Source organism: Mus caroli, chromosome 1, assembly GCF_900094665.2.
Source record: "Mus caroli chromosome 1, CAROLI_EIJ_v1.1, whole genome shotgun sequence".
Taxonomy (NCBI): Eukaryota; Metazoa; Chordata; class Mammalia; order Rodentia; family Muridae; genus Mus; species Mus caroli.
Genome location: NC_034570.1, coordinates 110,508,103 through 110,535,224, shown reverse-complemented (window position 1 = coordinate 110,535,224; position 27,122 = coordinate 110,508,103). Strand labels below are relative to the sequence as shown.

At 44.1% G+C, this 27,122-nt stretch overlaps 1 protein-coding gene across 26 annotated transcripts in view; it reads right to left on the bottom strand.

Annotated features, from left to right (window-relative positions):
• Window positions 1–27,122, bottom strand: part of Clasp1 (cytoplasmic linker associated protein 1) — a 209,264-nt gene that overhangs the window by 113,230 nt on the left and 68,912 nt on the right. For all 26 annotated transcript variants that reach the window (XM_029477048.1, XM_029477053.1, XM_029477066.1 and 23 more), the window contains exons 4-8: window positions 26,336–26,439; window positions 25,085–25,176; window positions 23,025–23,100; window positions 19,739–19,836; window positions 15,918–15,985 (exon numbers count right to left, since the gene is read on the bottom strand). In XM_029477048.1, the coding sequence (XP_029332908.1) occupies window positions 15,918–15,985; window positions 19,739–19,836; window positions 23,025–23,100; window positions 25,085–25,176; window positions 26,336–26,439 (438 nt within the window). The remainder of the gene's footprint in view (window positions 1–15,917; window positions 15,986–19,738; window positions 19,837–23,024; window positions 23,101–25,084; window positions 25,177–26,335; window positions 26,440–27,122) is intronic.

The window sequence follows — 27,122 nt, the reverse complement described above, 5'->3', positions numbered from 1 at the left end:
GTGGGTAAGTATGGATGAGTTTGAGATTGTTTTATCCACTCAGTTTCTTTACAACAATGTTCATTCAAGTATGAATAATTCCCAGTCTAAGTATCTGAAAAGCTTTGTATTATAACCAATGGCTGTCTGTGGTCAGAAAATCACAGCATGGATGTGCTTAAAGCAAGCATACCAGCACCTCAGCATCACCTTCAGCCTACTCAACAGTTAGCTCAGCTTCACACTGCTGTAATTACTGATATAATTACAAAGCAAACAGTAACAGACCAAGAATAACTTGTTTCAACACTGCATAGAAGCTAGCTTTCTAAAATTCTTTTGATTGCAACCAGGTACCAGAACAAGCCAAACTGGGTTTCTTGCTGTCATGTTTACAGAATTGTTCAGACATCCTGATGCATGACACATATAGAGGCCACACTAACTGCAGGCTAAAACTGGGAAGTGAGCAAAGGGAGCTCAGGGCTGTCAAGTAGTGGGAGATTCCAGGCATATGGACTAGAGGGGGCTATATAATGGTCCCACATGCAGTAAGGGAGATTCTCTAAGAGTTTTGTAAATTACAGTTACAAATGTCCTGAAATGGCTTATGTAATACCTGTCCTCACACAAGGATCACAGGTTTATTACCGGGCCTCAATAGACCAAGGGACTGTCCACACCCCACATCCTAATCATCCTAGTCAGACACAGGCGTACTGACTGATGATGCACTTGGCTATTCACAGCATCCTCCAGCCTCTAAGCCAATTCTCCAAATAACCTCATTGTCCAATTATGACAGAGGACAGTGTATAAGAAAGTTTATACTCAATTTATAAAGCACCCCAAGCTTCCCTCTAAAGCCAGGGTTAGAGACAGTGTGTGGCTGTAATTCCAGTATGCCTGGGGCTACACAGTGCTACACACTGAGACTTGCCTCAAACAAAACCAAAATTCCTTCTATCCTTTCTACAGAAGTCAGCTTTGTGTCATGCAGGAACTTCACCTCAGACCCTTTGCCCAGAACAAAAGTATGTTCCACTCTTAAAGGGCTAATGCTCTTTTAGCTGGTGATGCACCTCTTGAAGGTAATGAGAAAAGGCAAGAGCTGTGAGGGAAACAGTGGTGGGATGGAGACAGAACCTACTGGGACCAGAAGGGATTCTCTCTTCTGAGCTCCAAGGTCAGGAGTAAAGCACTGAGTTACTAAAACAAAAGAAACAAACAAACCCAGCCAGGCAACTTATCCAAGGAATGGAAATCCTGTTGTTACCTGATGTGGAAAGCCACCTCCTTCCTTTGTGTGTTGACCTAAACTCCACATGTAAATATCTGTTACATTTTCAGGCACGTGGATAGGTACTGGGTATAAGGCGTAAACAAATCATGCTAACTGCACACAGGGAACTTCCAGAGCAAGGCAGTACAGAACCATTGCTTCATGAATGCTAGGCACGTACTCCACTAGCAGAGCTACTGCGTCTCAGATCCTTCTCACATCCGTTTCTGAGGATTCAAATATGGGAATCTACCCTGATGACCTTATCTACAATTAATCGGGTCCCTAAAACTAGACTTACAAATAATATGCGATTATTACAAATTTTCTGATAGTTTGAATGAGATTGGCCCCTGCAGGTTCATATATTTGAATACCTGGTCCAGTTGGTGGTACTGTTTGTGACAACTGAAGTAGGTGTGTCACTGGAATGGGCTTTGAGGTTTCAAAAGACTCATCCCTCTCCACCCCCATCCCCCCCTCAGAGTTATAGATCAATCAAGTTGTAATTTTCTGTTGTTCCTTTGTTCTTTGTTCTAGAAACGCCCTCACTCCCAGCCCTCTCCTTCTTTCTAGCTCTTACAGTTTTAGTATAAACTTTGGGGAAAGGATTGCATTTACAGAGTTACTAAAAGTAAGAGTTTACACATACTCCAGACTAGTTTCCCCACAGCTATCTCATACAGTAAAGTAACCCAGTAGACTCGAGACTAAAGTACCAGGGCTGATGCAGCCTCATTACCTACTGGCACGTCTGCCTGGTGTCCCTTAGTCCTTAGACAGGGCCCTTTTTGTCCAGAACCACAGTCAGAATGCATGGCCACAGTCTCCCTGGCCTGCTCTAGGTTTTCACTGTGTCCTTGCTCGTTTTCAGATGGCCTTAGGAGCAGGGATTAGCTAGATTATGGATAGGACAGTTCATGTGCTTTTTCCATGGGTTTCTAGATTGGAAGAGGAAGATCACAGAGGTGGAATATCATGTTTATCATGTTACTGTTATTTTAATGGCCATAAAGCAAAAACAAAACACAACAGCAAATACAGAGGAAGGCTGTACCTTACCTGCCAGTTTCAGTCCATGGAGCAAAGCTCACATCATACGAGCCAGGGAACGGGAAGAGCCTTTGGGCTTACACTAGTGGGCTTTGTCTAACACTCTATCTGGACATCCAGGCTATGGATGGCACCCACACTCAGGGCAGTTCTTCCTCACTTATTCCTCTCTAAACTCCCTTGCATATACAACTACATCTGTATGTGCTTTATTCATCTCTTGAGTCTTTTCTAAATAGCTAACATAATACAGATATAACATATCCAACCACTGTCAGAACACAGTCTGAGAATGGAGTTGTGTCAAAATTCTGCCTGGGAGAAAAATCCCAAGAAAACATGACAAGACTCTTGTGACCTCAGTTTCTGCAAAACACAGAACTGTTCTTGAGATAATTTCCATGTGTAGTAGATAGGAGTGAGTGTACTCCAGCTGTTGTTATTCAGATGCCGATGGAAAAACATGGCTTTGCCTCATGTGGCTTGACCTTGTGATCACACACTTTACTGATGTGACTCTTCTTAACCCTCAGAGTATAAATTGTCAGATGCTCTGAATAAAGCATTAACTATTAACTATTTCATAAGATTTTAGTCCACTTCATTTTTAGCCCCTGCTCTCCCAGATTCTCCTGTCAACTAGAACAGTAAAGACACCACCACCAAAAGCTACCTGAAGGACTGGCAATATTTTTTTAAAGATGATTTACTCTAGGTCTGTATGAAAACTGAGAAGAATAAGGAGAAATAAAACTGAGCCTGGCGGTGGCTCAGGAGTTAAGAGCACTTGCTCCTCTTAAGAATGGCTGAGCTTGGTTCCCAGTACTTACATCAAGAGGCAACAACTACTTACGACTCCAGCTCCAGCAGAGCCAACAGCCTCTGCTAGACTCCAAGGGCACATACACTCACACATGCACATATACAAATACTGCAACATGTATACACACAGCATTTAAAATAAAACAGATCTTTTTTTGAAGTTAAAGAAAACTAGTATACTTGTCACAGCACTAAATTTGTTTCATGTAAGGCCTATCTTCTTTCTAAAATGGTATCTCTCTTACTTCCCATTGGTGTCCATGCCTTGTTTTATGAAATGGTTATGATGGATAAGCTGCATTTCTGTTTCCCTCACTCACATAGTCTTGGTGGCTTAAGTTTCCATTCTACAGTAATAGCATTCAATGCTAGCACACGGAACCCTGGCCATCTTCTCCGCATGCTCTCCTCCAATAATAACAAGTTGCTGCTACACCAAACTCATCGTTTCCATATCACAATTTGCTTTGGCGGCATCCTACCGCACCCCCCAAATCTCCTTAGCAAACATCTGACAGAAACATCGCATCAGAACATCCTCCAGTGACGGAGTGCCAGTGCCTTGACCTTGTTATTCTCCTCTGGGTGCTAATATTTCAAGCAGAAGGCACCACAGCTGGCTCCAATGCCCGTTTTAATGTCCTTTTCAATGCTTTCATTTTTGAGTTATTCCCTGCAGCGGCTACTGAGCATGGCATAGTTTCAGAATCATAGGAGCAAGCATAACTCCATAATAACAGCAGTGGACTAGGAAGCAGGAGGACATGCCAGATAGAGGAAAACTGATCTCAGACAGCAGTGTGGAGTTTCCCTGTGTCCTGACACTGACCCAACTACAGAAAACCTGACACCTCAGTCCTTCTCTTCAGGGGCTGCCTACTGAGGATAACAAAATAAAAAGAACAAACAAAGTGCAGGAATGTGCTCTGAGAATACCGAACAGTAACTAACAGCTGTTGCTGTCATGTGCATACTGTCAACCTATCTTTTATCAGCCACAGACTGACAGATATTCAGACACACCCCTGCCCAGAAGTGGCCTCAAATCCCTGTTTGCTATCACACCTGCAGCTTAAACTGCATCTCAGTCACAGAAGGCAGAGAGTTTGAATTTAGTCCATTTGAAAGGAGCCTCCAAGCAGATGTGTGATCTTTGTGCTAAATTCAGGTTTAGCAAGGGCTCCTTCCAGGCTTCCAACCATTGACTTCCAGACTATTTTGCCCTGGTGTTTAGAAAATAGTCCGAAAATACAGCAACTTAAGGCAAATGCTATTATCAGCAGCAGCAACATGTTTTCAAACCCTCAAATGAAAGGCTCTTTGGCACATGAATTATTTAACATTCCTACCCAGGTATTGATTTCCTAAACAGCTTAAACAGTCAATAACCCTGACAAGAGGCATTACAAGGTATGAAATTTACCATTGCTTTAACCCAGTAAATTATCAACAGGAAAATATGAACAGAGATACAGCATCTTCTAATAGGATTATTTTCAGTCAAGATTAACTTCTGTTGGGTTTCAGCTATACTAGGCTTAGTTGAAGGAGTCATCATGCCAGCAAGACAGCTCAGTGGGTAAAGTCACTTGCTGCCAAGCCTGATGAATGGACTTCAGATTTAGGACCCATATGGTGAAAAGAAGAGAACCCACTCCCCTAAGTCAACCTCTGGCCTCACGTGTATACCCCCCCCAACACACACACAGAATAGCACAAGAAAATGCAAACAAGATAGACATATGTGCCCTTTAGGATCCCTACAATATTAGCACAGTGCCAAAGTACTTGAGAGGAGCCCAGTTCCCCAGAGTGGAAGAGAAATGAACACAGGTCACTGTGAGCAGCTGCACTTTGAGTCGTTTCTGCTTCAGCTGAAGGGTCTGGAAATGTCCTTCAGAGACAGTAGATTAGGTCTGCTGGGAACGTGACCCATAGGACGGCAGGCCAGTCAACAGGTTGCTCCTAGACCATCAGCCACACTCAGTGGTCAACACAGACCTAATCTCTGTGGAGCCTCCCCATCCTCTCAGCACTGCCTAAGCCTGGGCAAATCCTCCAGGGGAAGTGAGTCTAGGCAGCAGGACAGTGTGTGAGCAGCAAGTGCCGGGTGGCCTCACTCCTCAGCTTTCGTCAATTTACAGAATCCCCCTTCCCACACGGGGACTGGAAGGCAGTGACAGTATACTACTACTGTAGTTTCCTTCTAGCAGCAGCTGGAGAAACGCAGACATTCCCAGCCGTTCTGAAGACAGCTTAAGCATATTAACAAATGCTTTAGATAATAAAAACAGATTTATCCCCAGAACATAAAGGAGCACAGAAAAGCTAAAAGTACACAAAAGACCCACTGAGGACTGACTTCTGGCCACCTCTGCTTCTGTGTGTCCTTCCTCCTTGTCTTTTAAGGTCATCAACTTTACTACTCTCATCTGCAGGCCTTATCATCTCCCCTGCCACCCTGTAAATAACATTCACAGCAACCATTTCTTTACTTTATACCCATGGGTATAAGCTAACAACACGATTATAAAATGTCCTGTTTATGTGATGTACCAATATATCAGTAATAATTACACTTTCCAAAACACAAGGGCTTACCTTTCCCAGTGGTCATGTTGTCAGTGATCCGGTACCAGATAAAAATGCCCTTCTCACAGCAGCTTAGGCATCAGCAGACTCTCCTCCCACACCTTCTGCAGGAGAAGCACTGTGACAACTGCCACCTCATTCCAAAATAAAAGCCTAGACTCTCGCCCTGAGTTTTTCACAACGGCCAGGGAGGGGACTGCCTCTGTCTGTCTTCACTCACAGATTATAAATAAGAGTCTTTACAGCTTATTCATTTTGCAAACCAACTCTCAGTTCCCTTAAGAAACTCCCTTTCCCTAACAACGATACACCTTCAAACAAGAAGCAACCTCAGTCTCACATGGACATGACGCCGGCAGCACCTGCTGCTTACTCTACTGCACTGCAGAGAGGCAATCTTTTCTAGGCTATATGGAGAGGGCTTCTCAGCACAGCTCAACACATTTGCCAGCCTGGTAGCACAAGGCCCGCCTATTTGTGAGTTTGGAAACACTTTCCTAAGACTCTGAACTCTCCAAGCCTGTGAGATGCACAGCCTAGTAAACAAGTAAGGACAGAATGGGACCATTATCCACCTGAGCCACTTATCAAGCAACACTGCCTTTAAAGCTGTGTGAGTGGATAATGGAGGGTTGGCCACTTAATAAAGGCTCGCCTTTAAATGAATGCTTTGTCCTGGCCGCACCTGGCAACATTCCAGACCTTACCTAACTTGCTCATTGAGCTCATCGGTGGTTTGTTTCCAGGCTTACGGGGAGTTCTAACTTCCAAGAAGTTAAATTAGGTAACATTTTGCAAGTTATTTTCAACAGTAAAAAATGTAAGGAAGGCTGCATTTTGCAGCAAAAAAATAGGTGATGTATATTCGTGTGTGTAACAGATGATAAGAGTTATATAATTATCAGTTAACCGAGTGTGTGATTTTCTCTCTAATATTTTGTTCTTTCCTTTAGCTACAGACTACAGCATTTCCAGAGATTTAATCAATATGATGCATTCTAGATTTCCTCATTAACATATTCGCTTTTCTTAGGAAACAACAACACATAAATTTTCTAACCAAATTATGTCCAGGGCCTCATGTCAATCAAACACAACTCAAGACTGTTTAATGGCTATGGATAAAGGACACTGACTAGTCCCTAATTAATGCTCTTTCACTCTGAGAGTCTAATTCGCCTGGAAGCACAGCACATCTGCTTGATTAAAAGAAAGTACACAGAAAATAATTTGCTTTTTGAAAACCATGGAAGGAAACACTATAATTTGTATTTCAAGGGGTTTGCTAATTATATGGAGATGGGAAAAGAAAAAAAATACATCTATACAACAACAACATATTTTTAATGCTCATATTTTTTGCCAGACAAAACTGAATCTTTGGGTAGCTTAGCAACAAGGAAGCATTGCGTGGAGATGAAGCACCCACTTCAGACAGAAAGGACATTCTACATGGCTACTTGGCTATGTCTTTATTGCTAATTTCAGTCACAATCGTATTATACTCACAAAGGAATGAATATAATTTTAAGTATGTCAAGATGAGCCTTATCTGTTCCTTATCTGTTCCTTAAAGCCATTACCCTTAACACTAGTAGTTCTATAAAAATGTGCTTATGATAATTATTTTCAGTACCTGCACCTTACGAAAACAAAGAACAAAAGCCATGAGAGTAGGGGGGCAGGACAGGAAGATGAGCCAGCAGGGCCAGCAGAGAAGGGTAAGTAAGAGAGGTAATGGGGTATGATCACATGTACCAGATACATGTATGAAATTGTCCGGAAGTTAAACAGTTAATCTTTACAAAACAAGTCTATCCAAGTTAGCGCTAATTTAGCGCTTCAATTTCTGACTGAAACTAGTGTCATTGTTCACAAGTAACAAAAGTAAACATGAATTGAATGTCATCAAAAATTACAAATTTTATATACTAACACATAAAGGAGAGAGGACAACCTGCACAATGGGAGGGGGTCCTGCAAATTATTTATATGCTAGGAGTCATATTGTCCATGAGTCTAAAAATAATTCATAAGGTTCAGTCATGAAGACTTAAGATAGCACAATTTAAAAATGAGCAAAGGACTCGGTGGTGGTGGTGGTGGTGTACATCTTTGATCCAAGCACCTGGGTGGCAAAGGCAAGTGGCTCTCTGTGAGTTTGGGGACAGTCTGGTCTGCAGAATAAATTCTGCAGGGCTACAGTGAAACCCTATCTTGAAAAGTGATAGGTAGGTAGGTAGGTAGGTAGGTGTTAAAAAGTAAAATAAAAATTAGCAAAAGGATCAGTGGGACGGTTCAGGGGGTGAAGGCGCCTGCTGCCAAGACTGACAACTTGAGATCAAGCCCTGGAACTCACATGGTGGGAGGGGAGAACTGACTCCAGAAAGTTATCATCTGACCTCTTATCTGAATGCCACGGCGGGTGTCTATTCAAATAAATGTGTTTTAAAAGTTAAATGTGGCAAACTGCTTGGAGTATTAGGTGCACCAATGTGTCTAGTGATTCAAGCACCAGTCTGACTGCCACATTACCACTGCCAGAGAACTGACACTACCATGTAGAAAACTGGTCATACATCAGGGGCTGTCAGAGAAGAAACTGTGCAATAACAGTCCCACAGAAGCAAGCACCCAACAAGCTACTGATTTCAGCACAGTGACTCACTTGTTTGAGATAAGGCAAACACTGGCTGTGTGGTGACTGCAATGACAGCTGGCAGCAGATCCCAGGTAGAGGGCAAACATGAAGCAGCTAATTGGAAATACAAATAGCTACTGTGACATTCCTGTGGACAGGCTGTGCAAAAGAATTGCTAATTGTCTTAGTTTGGGTTTCCAGTGCTGTGAGCAGACACCATGACCAAGGCAACTCTTAAAAAGGACAACAATTAATTGGGGCTGGCTTATAGGTTCAGGGGTTCAGTCCATTATCATCATGGCAGGAAGCATGACAACATCCAGGCAGATGTGGCACTGGAGGAAGTGAGAGTTCTACATCTTGTTCCAATGGCAAACAGGAGAATACTGTATTCCAGGCAGCTAGGAGGAGGGTCTCAAAGCCCACCCGTAAGTGACACACTTCGTCCAACAAGGCCTCAGCTAATAGTGCCATTCCCTGGCCCTAGCATATTCAAAACTGCACTAGTATTTCTTACATATATACCAAGAATGCTGAAATGAGGCCGCTTGGTTGTTGTACAACAGTAACTGGTATAAAGAACAAGGTCTCAGGGTGTACAAGTATGACCCTGTAGGTTTACCACTGGGCATCTAAAGCCAATGCAGCAAAGGCAGTTAAACAGAGTCCACCAGCTTCTTTGCAAAACAAAATGAAGAGATCCGGCACTGCATTACACGCCTGTCTACTATCCTGTGAAATGATTTCAAAGCATTAGAAACAGAAGCTGGAGTGATAACAGATAAAATCCTCCATTCTGCATTCTTGCAGAAGTAGAGACTGATATCTGGTGGCTTTAGCTGAGAAAGACAAACATTGTCATTAGTGTATTGAGTCCATGGTGCTCCCTATAACACTACAGAGACCCCTGGGTAAAAAGGGAACCTCTCCTTCTCCTCCTAAAATGAAAGACATTAAAGCCCCAATATAAATAAAAACAGTGCTTTTGGGGAAAATGTCAATGCATATTCCAATAATTTGAAGTAGTTTTTTAAATAATTATGAATTTATTTTCACATAGTATTCACCTTATGGTAGAAGTAAGTCAGCCAGCCAGCCTACAGGCGGTCAGCCAATCATGTTGGGCACCAGCTCCATCTAGGCACAGTGCTAAGGGCCCTATACATCATTTCACTATTCTGCAAATCTTCCTGGGGTGTTTCATTCCTCAGATAAGAACAGCAAGCAGGCACTGCCAAGAATTGGCTTGCACCAGGTTGCAAAACTAAAGAATGACAGAAGACATACAGGAAGAGTATTTACCCACTTCAGTTACCGGCTCGCTGCTACTGACACTGGCTATACTTCTGATTGGGGACCACGCACACTCACACCCTGGTCACCTCGGAGCAGCACTCATCACATCCTAACACTGAGCACATGCTGGTACAATCCAGATCAGGAACCTGAATGACACAGACACTGAAAAGACACTGTTTTACAGTCAGCTGAGGTAAGGCCACAAGACTGGGCATGATGGTGCACACCTTTGATCCCAGCACTTGGGAAGCAGAGGCAGGAGGGATCTCTGTGAGTTCAAAGCCAACCTGGTCTACATATCAAGTTCCAAGACAGTGCTACACAATGACAATGGGTGGAGGGGGCATAATTTAGAAATTTAGCATGGATAGATTGTACCTATTGGCTAAACACTAAAACCACTGTTCTGTGCAAGAAGTCAAACAGAAAAGCCAAATGTCCATGATAGCAAAACCATAGACAGACAGAAAGTAGGTTTCCAGGGTTTATGAATACATGTGCTAATTGACATTGGTTTTTTTTTTTTGAAGTAATAAAATATCAAAAACTAAACAGCAGGATGAGTGTATACTTTTTGATATTAAAAAAAAAACAACAAACTGCATACTTTTAAAAGTATAAATGTGCATCCGGACACAAGTACAGCCTTATAAGCATGTAACCACACACTCAGACATGAAAGTGAAGTTTCAGATAGTGAGCTGAATGTAGTTTTAACATATGATGACATCTAAGAAAATTAAATGTAAAAGCTGTTTGTAATTAAAAAGAAACAAATAAGAACTACTTCAATTTAATAAGGGTATTTTTAAAGGGTTGATTTGGGTTTTTGTTTTGCTTTTTGGTGTGTATGTGTATGTGTGAATAGGCAAGACAGAAAAAGAGAAACAGAGACACAGAGGGGGAGGGAGGGAGAGAGAAGCAGGCAGACAAAGAGAGATAAGGAGCATAAAGTGATAAAGTGGTGGAGATAGATAAGTGGTGGGGTTCCCTGCGATCTCTGTACACGACACTCATGCAGTGCCTTCAAGAGCCAGAAGAGGTCATTAGACTCCCTGGAATTGCAGTCACCAATAGTGTGAGCTGCCATATGGGTTCAAAGAATGGAATCTGGTTCTTCAGGCAAAGCGGCCAGTGCTCTTCCCCTTAGCCATCGCTCCAGCTTCCAATAAAGCTGTTCTGGTTTTGTTCTGTTTTGTTTTGTTAACTCATAATCAACTACTAACACTGTGTCAGTGGTGAAAGAGCGAAGACGGGAGCCAACACTGTCAACCTTGTTTACACTACCCCACTACCCCACATAGTAAGCCAAGGAGAGAGGAAGACAAAAGGAAGACAGATGTGAAAGAAGCAAGTGTTCCCATGTGCAGATGGCTTGACTGCCTATGGTAACAATCCCACAGAAGCTATGAAAGCCCTAAAACTAATATGTACATTTACTTCAGTCACGGGTGAAAGAGGAGCTTACAGACTTACAATGAGTAGAACACCAACAACGTGCAGCCCAGGGCAGCTCAGAGACTTATCACCCCAGGAGTTACGGAGGCAGAGGTTAGAGGTGGGAGCGTGCTTTACTGCACTGCCCTTGCATGTCTGCACACCAGCTCAGAGTTCAACAACTCTAGCAAGAGATTACCATGCAGCTTGGGTTTGGAGGGTTGGTAGTCTGATTGTAGACTGAGCTCTCAAAATTACTTGTAAAGGAGTTATTTAGGTTAGGAATCCAAAATGTTTAAAGATTGCATCCATGGTACTGTTCCCCTTTAAACATTTTAGTTTTAATAACTTTAAATACATATAAATATATTTATGCTCTGCCCAAGTTGTGCATGTGTGTGTGTGTGTGTGTGTGTGTGTGTGTGTCTAGGTTTGGATACAAAGTTTCTTCCCCAAAGCTTGTGTGTTGACATTTGGTAAGTGAGATGGGGCTTTGAAGAAATGACTATTATTGAAGGCTTTAACTCCATAAATGAATGAATCCACTGGTAGATCCACAATATGATGGCACTGTTGGGAGGTGGTAGCAATGTCAGACACAGCAAATGTAGTGGAGGCTTCAAGAGAGTTTCAACTAAGCGGTCCTCATCATTTACTGCTTCTACCATAGATTCCCGAAACAACCGTTCTCATCCCCAAACCTACTCCTAAGCCCACATATACTGCAGACACAGACACGCTGTGCTAATCAGCTTTTTATTGTTCTAAAAAGAGTGGTTTGTTTGTTTGTTTTTAAGACAGGATCTCACTGTACCACAAACTGGCCTGGAAACCACGGTGTAGCCCAGGCTGACCTCATATTTACAGCAGTCCTCCTGCCTCAGTCCCTCAAGTGAGAGAATAACAAGAAGTGCTACCTGCAAGGGTTTAAAGGAGGAGTCTTGGTTTAACCCTGGATTCAGAGAGTAATGAACAGCTGGGTGGCTGACCTGACCTGTGAGCCATCATGGCAGGGAGGTCACAGTGAGGTAAGATGGCAGCAAAGAAGCAGAGAGGGGGTCAGGACAAGGCCAGGGACAAGGTGCAGCTTTTCTAGGCACATGCCCAGTGACCTATTTCCTTCAATCAGACCCAATCTACTACTTACTACCACTTCCCAACAATAGCACCAAATTATGAATCTTCCAATGGATCAATTCATTCAAGAAGTTGGAGTTATGAAGATCAAACCATTTCCTCAAAGCCCCACCTCTGAACACCTGCCGACACACTGCCTTACAGGGTGCACTGCATCCCTTCATGTCTACACAAGACAAACACACACAATTGGGGGAGGAAATATTTTACTAAGTTTGGAGACAGTATTTACATACAGGCATGGAGATTAAATGTTGCCGCCAGGCACCTGGAGCCGCCTAGCTTTGGCACTTCTGATTTTTAAATTATACTTCACATATTCTGTAAAACCCATGGAGGATATATAGTCTCTTCTAGGTAAGACTCCAATCATGGACTCTGTCTTACAGTAACTCTTCTGCCACAACTACTGTTTCTTTTGTTGTTGTTTTTAAGACTCATATTTATTTATTTATTTATTTATTTATTTGTATGTTTGTATGCCTGAATATCTGTAATATACCAGGTACATGCAGGTATCTGAGGAGACCAGAAGAGCACATCAGATCTCCTGGAATGGAGACAGGGGCAGTGTGAGCAGCAGATGGAGGTGCTCGAACTGAGAGCAGCACCTGCACTTACCTGCCAAGCTCCCTCCCTCTCTCCAGCCCCAATGACTATTGCTTCTTACCCTGCACTTTCTTGGTGCTGATCGTTTTCCCACTGAAGAAGCAACACAAACTAACCTGAATATACACATGGAAGGAGAAGCTTGTCTTTAGCACTAACTGGATGCCTCTGCCCCAGACACCCCTGTACCCGCTGGAGACTAGGGCAGGACTCAGATGCCATGGCTTTGGTCCCAGTCCTACTGATGGCAGAATCTTGGAGATGATATAAAAGTATACATCCAAGTATAGGGTTTGAGCAACACACATTATACAGTTACAGGAAAATGGGCTCTAAGAAAATGTAGGGGTAAGGAGTTCTGTTGTCAATAGCTGAATTATGTTGTTACTTATTTTCCTTCACTAATATGGTTTATTTTTATAATTATATGAAAACGAAATGAATGAGATAGGGATGCCTATAATCCCAGCATTCAGAAGACAGGTAGGAGGATCAGAAGTTCAAAGTCATTCTGGGCTATCTAGTAAGTACAAGGCCATCCTGAGCTACATCATTAGAACCAAGACAAAACAACATACCTTAAAGGAGAAAATAATTTAGGTCACCAAGTAGTCTATAAAAACTACATTGTCCAAATACAAGGTCTTAGGATTATCAATGGAAGGATGGTAAGTACACAGCAGGAGGTGAGCCAAAACCTGGAATCAATTGTCTGCTCTGCCCTGACACATAAAAATCTTCTTTTATAACCTCAAGCTTTTCAAAATGTGAAGGTGGGCTCTATGAGCCTTTGTTTGTTAGTTAGTTTGTTTGTTTTTGAGACAGGATCTTTCTACATTGCTCCAGCTATCCTGAAATTCACTATGTAGACCAGGCTCACCTTGAACTCACAGATATGAGACAGAGGCCTGCCTCTGCCTTCTAAGTGCTGGGATTAAAGGAACGTGCCACTGCACTGAGCCCAGCCCTAGCAATTCCAGAGGAGCTATTGGGCTGGGGAGATGGATAGGTCAGCCGAGTATCTGTGACTCAGTTGTGCAGACCTGAGTTCAAATCTCCAGAAACCACAAAAAAGCCAGACAGTATAACCTCCTGGAAGCTGGGCTAAGTAGCCCAGTATGTGTAGTGGGAAGCAAAGAGACCCTATCTCAAACAATGTAGAAAGTGAAGACTAATACCAGAGGTGGTGCTCTGATCTCGACACAAGCACTGTAGCATGTGTGTGCCTGAATTCACAAATATACACATTACATTTACACACAAAAAATACTTTGTTGACAATTTATTCTTGGATGGCTTTTCATTCTCATAATAACTGGCTTCTGTATTTTCCTCCTTTGGGGAATCACAAAAGTTACCCATTTGTCTTCAAATATCATCACAAAGTATAATGAAGGCAAGCAATGTATAGTGAAGAGGTATAATGGCAGGCCACAATTCACATATCATGGTCCTTTCCATATTTATAGAACACTATGTATCACATACCTAGCACAGGCCAGGGATTTTCATGAAGAAATGAGCTATGCTCAGTGGAAATACAGTAAAAAGAAGTACAGGGAATTCAATGAAGACCCTACCACAAAAGTAAGCAAGCATCTTAGAGTGAAACTGCTAAGAAGAATCAAACAGTGGGCCAAAGGTCTCTGGAACCCCCTGACCACAGTGTTCCAGGTGGCCTCTGGTATGACAATCAGGACAGCTGAGGGGTAATGTGGATTATATTGTTAAATCGTCACGTGCTATTTGAGCTTGTTCCCAGAAGCTGGCTCTGGAAAGAAGGCTGTGTCTCCCACTTCAGGCTCAAGCATGTTTATGCCCAGTGTTGTCCAAGCCCCCTTTGCTAGGGTTAGGCTGGCCCCACTGACACTGTGACAGCGCAGGAAGAGAACAGCAAAACAGCCCAAAAGTAAAGCACTGCACCCCTGAAAACAGAAGTCAGGCTGTTTCTTTTTGTTTTGTTTTTCGAGACAGGGTTTCTCTGTGTAGCCCTGGCTATCCTGGAACTCACTTTGTAGACCAAGAACTCAGAAATCCACCTGCCTCTGCCTCCCGAGTGCTGGGATTAAAGGCGTACGCCACATGCCCAGCAGCAGGCTGTTTCTAACAGAGGTTACTACTGTTTATCCCACATCAGAAGAGTGCCTGCAGTGGGAAAGAGAAGCCAGAAGGTTCAGCCGTGGGAAGGAATGCTGAGCCTCAGAGAGAAAGTTCTCTTGGGAACTCTAGCTGACTGCCTCAACTTCCCAGTCAGCCCCCGGTCTGATGAGGTCATCCATCCCTATCTGTCGTTATCTTTCACTTAGAAGCCTCACCCAAGGCGACATACCACTCTGCCTGAGATTCCCTTTGTGAACTCCAGATGGCTGCCACACTAACAGGCTCTGGCTGGCTGGTCTGAGGATGTGTTTTGATGATGTTAACCATTACCTACTATTTATCCTTTTACTTGGCTTGTTGTACATTTAATAAACTTACTCATTTACAACAGAAAATAAAACTGTTATAGATCACTCTCCAGACCATATGTATCCCAAGAAGAAAGTGATGATGATACCAGGTGATCAGGGTTTCAGGAAGTGCAAGTCTAAGCACAGAGATGCTAAGAAAGGTCTAATTTAGCAGGCTGGCCACTGTGATAGGAGCAGAGAGAACTTTCTAAATGACACCAGAATAGGGGTCAAGGTCACATTACCAGTCTGGGTATGGGTATGAGATGGGTCACTAGCATCACCTCAGTTGCATTCTAACAGGATTACTCTGGCTGCTAAATGAACACAGGTTATAGACGTGGGGGAGGAAGGGGAGAGCCAAGCATAGGTCCCCATGATGCCAAGATAGCCCAGTATCACTGAATCTGCTCCAGCAAGTTAGAGGAATGAGAACAGACTAACTAATGGATTTAATACAGGCTCTAAAGGAGTAGATGGAAGAAACCTAACTTTTAAGACCTCAAAATGTCTACTGAAACCTTATTGAAACATCTAGTACCTGTTTAGAAATATCAAAAGCATTACTGCCATGAAATTGAAAAACACAGAAATGAAGACTGGTTTTCCCACTCACCATTTGCAGACTGTATCATATTTCCAGACTTTTGGACTTCATCAAACTTTGTAAAAATGACATTCAACCTGTTTGAAAACAAAGCAAAACAATATATGGAATATCAATCATCACACTTATGATTACTGAACACTGTTGACTGCCCCTGACACCTTAGTTTTATTTCTGTTGGTGTGATAAAACAAAAGCAATCCAGGGGAGAAAGTGCCTAGAGCTCACAATTCTAGATTACAGTCTATCATGGTGGAGAACTCGTGTTGGCAGGAGTCAACCTGAAGCAGTCAAGTCACACCCAGTCAAGAGGAGAGAGAGAGAATGGACGCACACACACTCATACAAGGACCCAAACCCAAGAAAATGGTGCCGCTCATAGTGGGCAGGTTTTCCCGATTTAGTCAACATCATCAAAACAATCCCCCGCAGACATGTCCACATGCCAAGCCAGTGCTGATAGATGCTCCTCGAGATGCTCGGGTTATTCTAAACTGTGTTAAGTTGATAATTAAACCTGACCATTAGCCCCGTACCCCAAAGTGACCAATGATTAAAAAAAAAAAAAACCTCTTACCCAGAATTCTAACTCCCTCAGTAAGTGATATTATCCAACAAGAACTGAACACCATCATGGGTTTAAGGACTCAGTCTGAAAACCACACTTGGGGCTGAAGTGCTTACCGCACAAGCACGAGGACCTGAGTACCACTCTCTGGTATGCATGTTAAAAACTGTGGCCATGCACACACCTGCAACCCCGACACTGTAAGGGGTAGGAAACAGAGGATTGCTGGGTCTGGCTTAGCTTCAGGTTCAGTGAGAGAGCCTATGTCAAAGGGAATGAGGTGAGAGTGACAGAGTAGAACACCTGATGCCGTATGCATGGAAAACAACTTTTAAATTTGTTTTAGCCATTCGAATTTCTCATGCAGGCCACCAGTTACCTTGGCTAAAGCTTTCACAGTGCACTAGCTTCAGACTACAGACTTTCCCCGACTTACGCTTAATTTTAAATGTTATAAATAACTCCTTCTAAAAGCAAATGTGGTGACTGAACATGTTTCAGCTGGAGAGATCTACACGGCTCTTTATTATAACAGATTATCTCACCTTGACATTGAAATGTAAGTAAAACTACTGATGGGTCAACACCCCATCCTAGCTGACACCAGAGTAAGCGAAAGGCGGTGAAGTGCCAACCCTACAAGTAAAAGAGCAGAGGCTTCCCAGGCAAAGCAGTCCGCTCATTCTACTGTGAGACAGAATGATGCTGTGAGGCACAGCACCCGGCATTCAATCAGCTGCCACCCACTTCACTTCAGGACCAGGCTAGTGCTTTCTTAAAGTCTTGCCTTCCCATCCTGCCTTTGAGAGCTAGCCATCTCGCACACGTATCTTTTCTTAATCAGAATGAAAATTCCTTGGAGACTGAAATGGGAGCTCCATGTTCTCTTGGTAACAGAGAGGAAGGTCATCTCTGAGAGTCACATCAGGCTATCGGGGAGCTGGTACCCAGCCATGTTTTTGACTTCTATCTGGAACACTAGAAACTTTACATAGTCTGCTCTTAGGGGACTTATTTACTTGTTCATGTAACAAATACTGGGGTGTCCACTGTATGCCTAGCTCACAGCTAACTAGATGCTGAATTCCAAGGTTGCTTTCCTCTAGAGCTTAAAGTCTAGGTAACAGGCAAGCCAAAAATACAACTGGCAAAACAAAGGGGTAAACCCACTTTTCACTGTGCCTTGCCCCTCCCATCCCACAGGAGAGAGATCAGTAATCTTTTCAAAGCTCCCAGGTCTCAGATACACCTTCAGAATCCTTTCCAAATTTACTCCAGACCACCACTACCCACAAACTAAAACGGAGACTGAAATAAAAGTCCAACTGCCACCGCAGGGCCAAACATGAATAAAACCGTCACTCACATTCAAACGAGTGGTTACTAAGATCCAGATGCCTTAGTGTCAATTCTTAAGATGTTCCCATCACCTTCCTTTTTAAAGCAACAAAGATCTTAGATGGCTGGGCAAGCCCATAAATAGCCTCATTGCACGGGCTGCCAGGGTGTGCCTTGGGTACCACTTTATTGTGTCACAGCCACACCCTCTGCCATGACAGGTCCATGACAGAAGCTTACAAGTTAGGGCAGAGGTATCTCTTTCATCTGGTTGTCTCTGAAGTTTCTGGAAGAGGATGAGTATTATTTACATTCTTGGAAGAGTCCCAGTCACAAACGGCACTTGTGAAAACAGTACTGTAGGCTCTCTCCAAGGGGTGAGGTCTATGCAGTGTGGTCATTTCAGCCACACCCTATGGACTCAACAACTAGGCGGAAGAACACCCAAAGAAAGGCCACTATTCCTGGCACCTTTGTCTTCACCTAGAACTCTAGACAGGATGCCCTTTTTGTCACTGTTACACTCCAGATCAACTAACTCCCCCATTCTCTGCTCAGCAGTCTCTATGCTGGTTATGGCTCCTATCCTGGATATATCTGAGAGACCTGCAGCGTGGCTGTGGGCAGCTGAACACCAACAAAGCACTCCATAGACACTCAAGTACTGCCTTTCATCTGCTAGCTTTGAACATAGCAATTCAAGAGGCAATTCTAAGGACAGAGATGTTGAGAATAGTCTAATTTAGCAGGAGCAGAGAGAACTTCCTGGATGACATCAGAATAGGGGTCTAGGCCACATTGCCTCTGGCTAGGCATATGAGATTGGTGATTAGCATCACCTCATTTGCATTCTAACACAATTACTCTGGGCCTAGTGCACTGGCTGTTTTTGTGTGTCAGCTTGACATAAGCTAGAGTCACCAGAAAGGAAGAAGCCTCCCTTGAGTTGAGGAAAAGCCATCATGAGATCCAGCTGAAAAGCATTTTCTCAATTAATGATCAATGGGGGAGGGTTGTGGATAGTGCCATCCCTGGGCTGGTGGTCCTGGAATCTATAAGAAAGGTGCCCCTCCATGGCCTCTGCATCAGCTCCTGCCCCCAGGTTCCTACTCTGTTTGAGTTCCTGTCCTGACTTGCTTTGGTGATGAATAGCAATGTGGAAGTGCAAGCTGAATAAACCCCTTTCTCTCTAACTTACTGTTTGGTCATGGTATTTTGTTGAAGCAATCGAAACCCTAACTAAGACACCTAGTGAGGTGCTACTTCTGTTACATCAGTTCTATACATTGAAAGTGACACTCACAACAGAAAACTAACCTTTGAGGGTGTCTGCTATTTATAGGCAGGCAGAATGGCTCCAGTAACTCAATCAAACTAAACACCTGCATTAGGTGCTGGCTGCACATAAGATATAGAACCACAAAATGCTAGAAGCAGAGCTTAATGGGTCAGTCTTCCTGGCAGAAGCTTGGAGGATATCAGTGCTAAGAGCAATGTGAACTATGGAGGCCCAGCTTCAGACATTTCCAAAAATATTAGCTAAAGACAATTCTTGTAATATCTGACAGAGCCTGCTTTTTGGCCAAGCATGGACCATAATTAACCTGAAGAGATGGAGAGGGGATATAGGAAAAGCAAAAGCATACACAAAATGAACAGTTAATGTTAAAGAAGTTATTTTTAATCTTAATCACTTAATTAATTAAAGAATAATTTTTTAAGGGTCAGTGAAAATGACTCAGCAGGTAAGGCATTTGCTGAAAGTCTGAAATTTAAGTTCAATGCCAGTGCTCAAATGGAGAGAACTAATTCCTGCAAGTTGTCCTCTGAACTCCAAAAACAACATAGATCCATATACAGAGATACAAACAAATTCATTTTTAAAAATTGTTTTAAGTAGAAAATGGAGAAAGTGAGCACTTACCGGGACTGTGGCAGTCCTTTCTTACTGAGGTCTGCCCTCACACGTTCACCTACATGTCTATAAATCTCCACCAGACTGTTTATTGCTGCGTCTCGAACCTAGACATAAAAGAAGAAAGCTTGCCGGAGCTTCGTGTCATTCCCCAGCCCTTCCCGAGAGGATCCAGTAAGCTATATGCCAACCCAACTTATCACCGGTCTACCAGCGCAACCATGCATACAACCTCTGCACAGGCCACACTAAGCAAGGGCACGGCACATCTGGATATTTTCTCTCCCATAAAATGATCCCAATATTATAGAAAGACCCCAGCTCTTTATGCAGGTCCCCAAGTCCTCCCCATTCTTGAACATGTGATGTCAAGAAACCAGAATTTTCAAAATAAAAACCAATAAACTTATGCTATAAGAAGAACATCAGAAATGTGGTGGCTTGAATGAGAACAACCCCCAGTTGTTTGAACTGCTTGGGAAGGATTGAGGGGCACAGCCTTGTTGGAGGAAGAGGTATGTATGTCAGTCGCTGTGGGTGGGCTCTCAAAGCCCTCACCAGCCCCAGGTAGCTCTCTCTCTGCATCATGCTTGTGGATCAACACGTGAGCTCTCAGCTACGGCTCTAATGCCATGCCTGCCTGCACACTGCCATGAGAGGCATGAACTCTAACCTTGTCTTAGTAACTAAGTCAGTGTCTAAGTAGGTGATGGAAAGCATCAGCTTCATGTCTGAGGAGATTAAGACAAGCAACAAAAATGAGCAATGGCCTGCTACAAGGACCCTACTTTCAAGGAGCTAAAAAGCTAAAAAGAAGCAACGTCACACACAAATGCTACTTTTAACAGAAGGCAGGAAGGATATGATCAATGTTGTCTAATACCAAAGACCACAACAGAAAGGTAGGAACAGGGATGCTGGGTAAAGAGCTGGCCGTGTAGGCACAAGGACCCAGGTGACCCCTGGAGCCCATGTCAAAAAGCCAGGTGGGCACACACTTATAATCTCAGCACTGGAACAACAGAGGCAGATGGACCCTGGAGCTCAATGACCATCTAGTAGAGCCTACATACTGAATTCTAGGGCCATGAGACCATCTCAAAATACAAGGTGGAGAATGATACTAACGTTTTCCTCTAGCTTCCACATGCATGCATGCTCCCCCACCCCCTCATTCCCACTGGGGCACACACACACACACACACACTGGGGAGAAAGGATAGAATGGTCTTATCAGTGCTCAGAACTACTACAACAGGGTGTGCCGCAGGTGGCCCCTAAGGTACAGGTGCCTACAGATTCTGGGTAGAAAGTAATTTGAAGTTCAGTCTGTTAACACAATTTCACATTTTATTTTTTAAAAAATTACTTGCCTTATTTTTATTTATTTTGTAATTTAAACATTTTATGTGTGCTTATGTGATTTCCCTTGCATTTATATATGTGTACTCTGTGTGTGCCTGAAACCCATGGAGGCCAGAACAGGGCACCAGACCACCCAGACCTAGAGTTATGGAGAATTGGAGCATCCATGGGAGTGCTTGGAACTGAACTCAGGTTCTCTAGAACAGTGTCAGTGTTCCTAACTGCTGAGCCATCTCGTCAGTCCGTAACTTTTACTTCTGAGATTGGGTGTTCCTGCACAGTGCTTGCTGACCTGGAACCCTCTAAGTAGAGAAGCTGGCCTTGACTCTGAGATCCACCTGTCTGCCTCCCGAGTGCTGAGGCTTCGGGAATGTGCCGCTATGCAGGGCACCTTTCTTAAATTTATATAATCTTTACACTAATTATTGAGAGCTGTTAAATACAACCCCACATAAAGGCATAATTTTCACATTTAAGTTGAACTGCTACTACTGAGAATCAGCCCAGAAATGCCTGCCTTTGGGTAATGAACACTGTTGATATGCAGATGTATGCATGTTATCTAACCAGGACTCCCAAGATTTGGTATGGAAAGGACACACATATGAATATTGTGAAGACCTAGCAGTGCAGTCAAGTATTGTCATTTATTTAAAACAGCAGTTACAGCCGGGCGTGGTGGCGCACGCCTTTAATCCCAGCACTCGGGAGGCAGAGGCAGGCGGATTTCTGAGTTCGAGGCCAGCTTGGTCTACAAAGTGAGTGCCAGGACAGCCAGGGCTACACAGAGAAACCCTGTCTCGAAAAACCAAAAAAAAAAAAAACAGCAGTTAAGGGATTCTCAAAATCCCACTACATGCTGCAGGTATGGGATTTCTGCAAATGCAATGTCCACCTCAGGCTGGGGAGACTCCTAGTAAGCTGTACCCCCCCCCCAGTAATGCCAGAGCAGAGGACACTCGCCTTCAGAGCACTCACACCAAGACTCAAAAAGCATTTGCTACGGCCCTAACAGAGAAGCAGGCTCAAGACCCAAGGGTCCCCAGGGTCAGCTGTGCAAGGCCAGGACATGTGTCCCCTCTAGGCTTTCTGTGTTGGTCCAGGTTTGATATATTCTCCTAAATTGATACTCATGCTGACTCTAATATCAACATGAAAACAACTGAGGCAGTGTGTCCAGAATGCAAGATTGTGTTGATCATGTGATATTTAACCCAAGTTATTCCAAAGTAAGGAGAACCTTGCCAAAACTCCCAGAGAGATCTCACACATTCCCTCTGCTTGCAGGGAGCAGTGCTACGTAAGAACAGACCACCTTTCCAGTTCAGGCCAGTTCTCAGTGCTGTGTCCTATGTGTTTGCTCGCTGACCATCCCTGGACAGAAACCTTCCAAAATGAAACCCGAGACGCAGCAGGTAAGTTCTGAGGTTCCTCTGAATAGCTTTAAGGGAACAAGGACACTGCTTTCCAATTTCTAAGTATTAACATGTCACTGCCAATGCCCCTCCAAATCTACACAGGATCTGAACCTCTGAGGAAAAAATACTTCTATAACAAAAAATATAAATACAGAGCAAGGCCAAAGGTGAGAAGCGAAGGCAAGAACACAGAAGTCTTCCTGGGAACTGCTGTGGCCACTGTTTGTTCTTTTTGGTTTGTGTTTAGTATTGAGATTTGATTTTATGAACATGACTCTTCTGCTCATATGTCTGTCTGTGCACCACAGTGTTGCCACCATGACAGTGCTGGGGATTGAACTCTGGTCTCTGTAAGAACAAGTACTCCTAGCCACCTCCCCAGTGGCTTTACAAACGCCAATGGTTAGCTAAATCCTTTAGCACACTCAGTGGTCCATGGAGGAAGGGCCTCCCACCTGCTGCACACACACCAGAATGCACCTTCCCAGGATGCAGGTGTTCTTCCCACTCACCTGGCTGTTGGGATCTCCCAGTAGGTTACATATATGTGGCACAATCTTGCTTAGTGTTAGAGTCTGGGCCCCAGAGCTGGAAACAAAAGGCATGCATGAGACCAAGGGAAGAAAGAGGCCAACACCCACACCTGCCCTTCCTCCACGCCCAAGGTATGATTGGCCCCTCACACAAGGTTTCCTCTGTTATACTCAAGATGGCTCCAAAGCTCCACAGAGCCCATCTGCAGTGCTCAGGCCCTTCAATGGTCTGGCCTTGATGGCTACACCAGGGCCTGTGCTTTGACTTCGTGCTTGCCTCAGACCCTAGTTCTGCTGTGTCAGGTTGCATTTCCTGCTCTGCCAAACTCAATGAACTTAACCAAGCTCCCTCGGTCCCCTCTGAAGGGACCTACAGATACTCTGCTAGCTCTGCTGATGACACGACAGTGCCAAGATGGCTGGCAGCAGGGCATCCAACTCCACACTGCTCTATTGGGGATGTCAGGCTTGTCACCTCTCTTTGAGGTTTACTTTCATTTATATGCAAGTCTGTCTGTATGCACACAAGGGGATGTCAGGTCCCCTGAATGGAAATGTATAGATAGTTGATAGCCACCTGATGTGGGTTCTGGGACCCAAACTCAGGTCCTCTCAAAGAGAAACAAGCACCTTTAAGGGCAATGCTCCAGCCTGTTGGCCACTTTTCTCTGTCCCAATGCTGATGTCACAGACACCCTCTGTGAATACATGATATAAAACAGCACAGGGAACTCTGGAAAGCATTTCAGCAGTTTCTTTAAAACCTAAAGATGGGGCAGGGGTTGGAGCATGACTCAGTGGTTGAGAGCATTTGATCCAGCTCAGTGCCCAGCACCCACATGGCAGCTCCCAGCCACCTGTGCTCCACTTCCAGGGGATCTAATGCCCTCTTCAGGCCTCCAAGGAACCAAGCACACACGAGGCACACAGATGTACATGCAGACAAAACTCCCAAATGTAATAAACAAACAAACAAACAAATAATGACCTTAAAAAATATCCTGCTATTGTACTCTTACTCAAGAGGACTGAAAATTTATACTTCTGCCTTAACTTGTATTCATGTCCATAGCAATTTTACTCCTAGGAGGCCCAAACTTGAAGTCACCCATATTGTCTTCAATGATTAAATGGCTAAATAAACTGGGCTACATCTAAAGTAAATATTCTATACTGAGTCAATCTATATACTAAACTGAAGATTCTAAACCGAAGGATTCTACTCAGCATTGAAACAACATGAGTTTCATACAGTGGCATACAGTGCTGCCTCTAGGGAATTTAACTACGTGGAAATCTAAATGGCAACCCTGAAAAAAATCACAGGGTTGATTCCACTTGAGAAGCCACAAAAGCATGGAGACAAAGACCAAACTGTGGTTGCCACAGACTATAAAGTGTACATACAAAAGGGCAGTGGGCAGGAATCTTTCTGTCTCTGCCTCTCTCTCTCTCTCTCTCTCTCTCTCTCTCTCTCTCTCTCTCACACACACACACACACACACACACACACACACACACACACGCGCGCGCGCACGCGCGCACACACACACACACAGTCTGTGTGCAGCTGTGGCAATGTGGGCAAGCTCTGTGGACAACAATAGCAATTTCTACAGGGTACAGAGTCTTACCACTGCCCAGGTGGAGGGAGAGGAGCTATGCCCCAGTTCATTTCTCACAACTATCTGTAGATTTAATTACTTCAGGATAAAGGCGGGGAGGGGTTGTTTTATTTTGTTTTTATAGCTTTAGCCAAGGGGTTAGAAATGTGATTCAAATTTTAGAGTGCTTCCCCAGACACATGGTGGCCTGTGCCAATAATCTCAGCTGTTAAGGGGTGGAGGCAGGAGGATCAGGAGTTTAGGAAATACTCAGTTACAAAAGGAGTCTAAGATAGAAGTGCAACCCTACCTTTTATGTAAGGAAGGAAAGAAAGGAGGAAGGGGAGAAGAAAGAGAGGGAAAGAGACGGGAGGGTGGGAGTTAGGGGCGGGCAAGCTCTAGCTAAGCAGAGTTGCAGGTGTACCCCAGACTTACGCATTGAGTGTTGCAATAAGGCAGAGGCAGATGCCCTCTCTTGTGCGGAAGTTCTTGTGTTTGAAGCCTCCGAGCATTCTGTCCCACACATACTGTAGGTGACAAGAGACAGGCAAGAGGGAAACAGGAGTCATCAAAATAAGAGCTCTTGGCAGGAACCAAACTGGTCCCATACCCACCCCCCCCCCCCCCCCCCCCAAGGCTCCTCTCATAATCACATTGACATTAGACAAGGTACAACTTTATTAAACACACCCACTTAAAGTATGAAAAGCATGTGTACTTATGTAACATCACTGGATTCTCCCAACAGCCCTGAAGAGGTATAACCGCCCCATTTTATGACTGAGAACAGTTCAGCCCAAAGCATAGTAGGTACACACACTGCTTTCTGTCTCCTCACTGAGGCTCACTCCAGTACTTGTTTTATCTCCCTGAGGAAACTGCTGTTGGCTGCCCCAGCTGCAACCCCTAACAATGGTCAGTGCGACCCTAAAAGACAGGGCTGGATCCATCCATTCTAGCAAGCCCAGCTAACTATCATATAGGAAGCACAGCCCTAGCCAGGCCTACTGGCTCTTCTGATACCACTAGCTGCCTCTTTCCAGAAAAATGGAGAGCCAGTCATGTAAATAAGCTAAAGGGCCTAATAGAGTAATCAAACACTCTCCACTCCAACCCACTGATTTATTCAAATGAAACAGTCTATTAGTTATGTATTTAGATCTCTCATATGAGGAGGGACTGTGGGACATAAGAATGTTTATCTCTGTACTAGCTGGTTTTATGTCAAGTTGACACAAACTAGAGTCATTAGAGAGGAAGGAGCCTCAATTGAGGGAACATCTCCATGAGATCCAGTTCTAAGGCATTTTCTCAATTAGAGATCAATGGGGGAGGACCCTGGCACATTGTGGGTGGTGCCATCCTTGGGCTGGTAGTCCTGGGTTCTATAAAGCAAGCCATGGGAAGCAAGGCAGTATGAAGTACCCCTCCATTCCCTCCGCATCAGCTCCTGCCTCCAGGGTTCCTGCCCTGCTTAAGTTCCTGTCCTGACTTCCTTCAATGATGAACAGTGCTATGGAAGCATAAACTACTGAATAAACCCTTCCCTCCCCAACTAGCCTTCTGCTCGGTGTTTGTTGAAGCAATAGAGACTAAAACAACCTCTAACCCATTAGCTTAAGAGAAACTAAGCCCAGAGAGTTGCACATACGGTTTGTGAAGACAGTCCCACTTCGCTTGCCCTACCTGGGGATTAGCAGCTTGATCCATGATCTTTAGCAGCAGGGTTTGGTCTTGCTCCCTCACGGAGTCTTTAGCATCTCCCAGTCTGTCTATTAGACTTGGCAACACTGGAAACCAAAGTGGAAATGGATTAAATGAGAATACATCTTGAGATCTGAGGTCACCCGGCGCTCATCTGCAGTTTGCTGGCCTAACTAAGGTGGCTATTCCAAAGCTAGGGATGGGCGAGGACTGTGTCTATAATCTCTGCACTCATGGAGGAAGGAGAATCAGGAGTTCAAGGTCATCCTTTGCAGTCAATGTTCAAAACCAGCCAGTGGCACCCAGTGTGGGAGGGAGAGAGGGGCCTTACGGTAGGAGCCCCAAAGTCCCCTGCTGCTGGGAGAGTGAGCCATTCTCATCAGGGGGGTTATGGATAAGGACTCACCTTATAAACATCCCTCAGCTATGCTTCTGCATGCAACCCTAGTGAGACTCGGTAGGTCATGGGAGGTAAAAGACAGGAATGTAGGAGCTAAGTGGAGAAAGAAGGTATCAAGCAGGAGTGAGAGGGAAATAGAGGCAACTGTAAGAGTGGGAGTGTGGTTGAAATACACTGTAGGAAACGCCACACTTGCAATGACATATGCAATGAAAACACTAAGCAACAGACCAGCATGCTTCAGGGACATTGGGTACATTTTACTTATAGCATACAAAAGACACACAGGGGCTGGTGAGATGGCTCAGTGGGTAAGAGCACCCGACTGCTCTTCCGAAGGTCCAGAGTTCAAATCCCAGCAACCACATG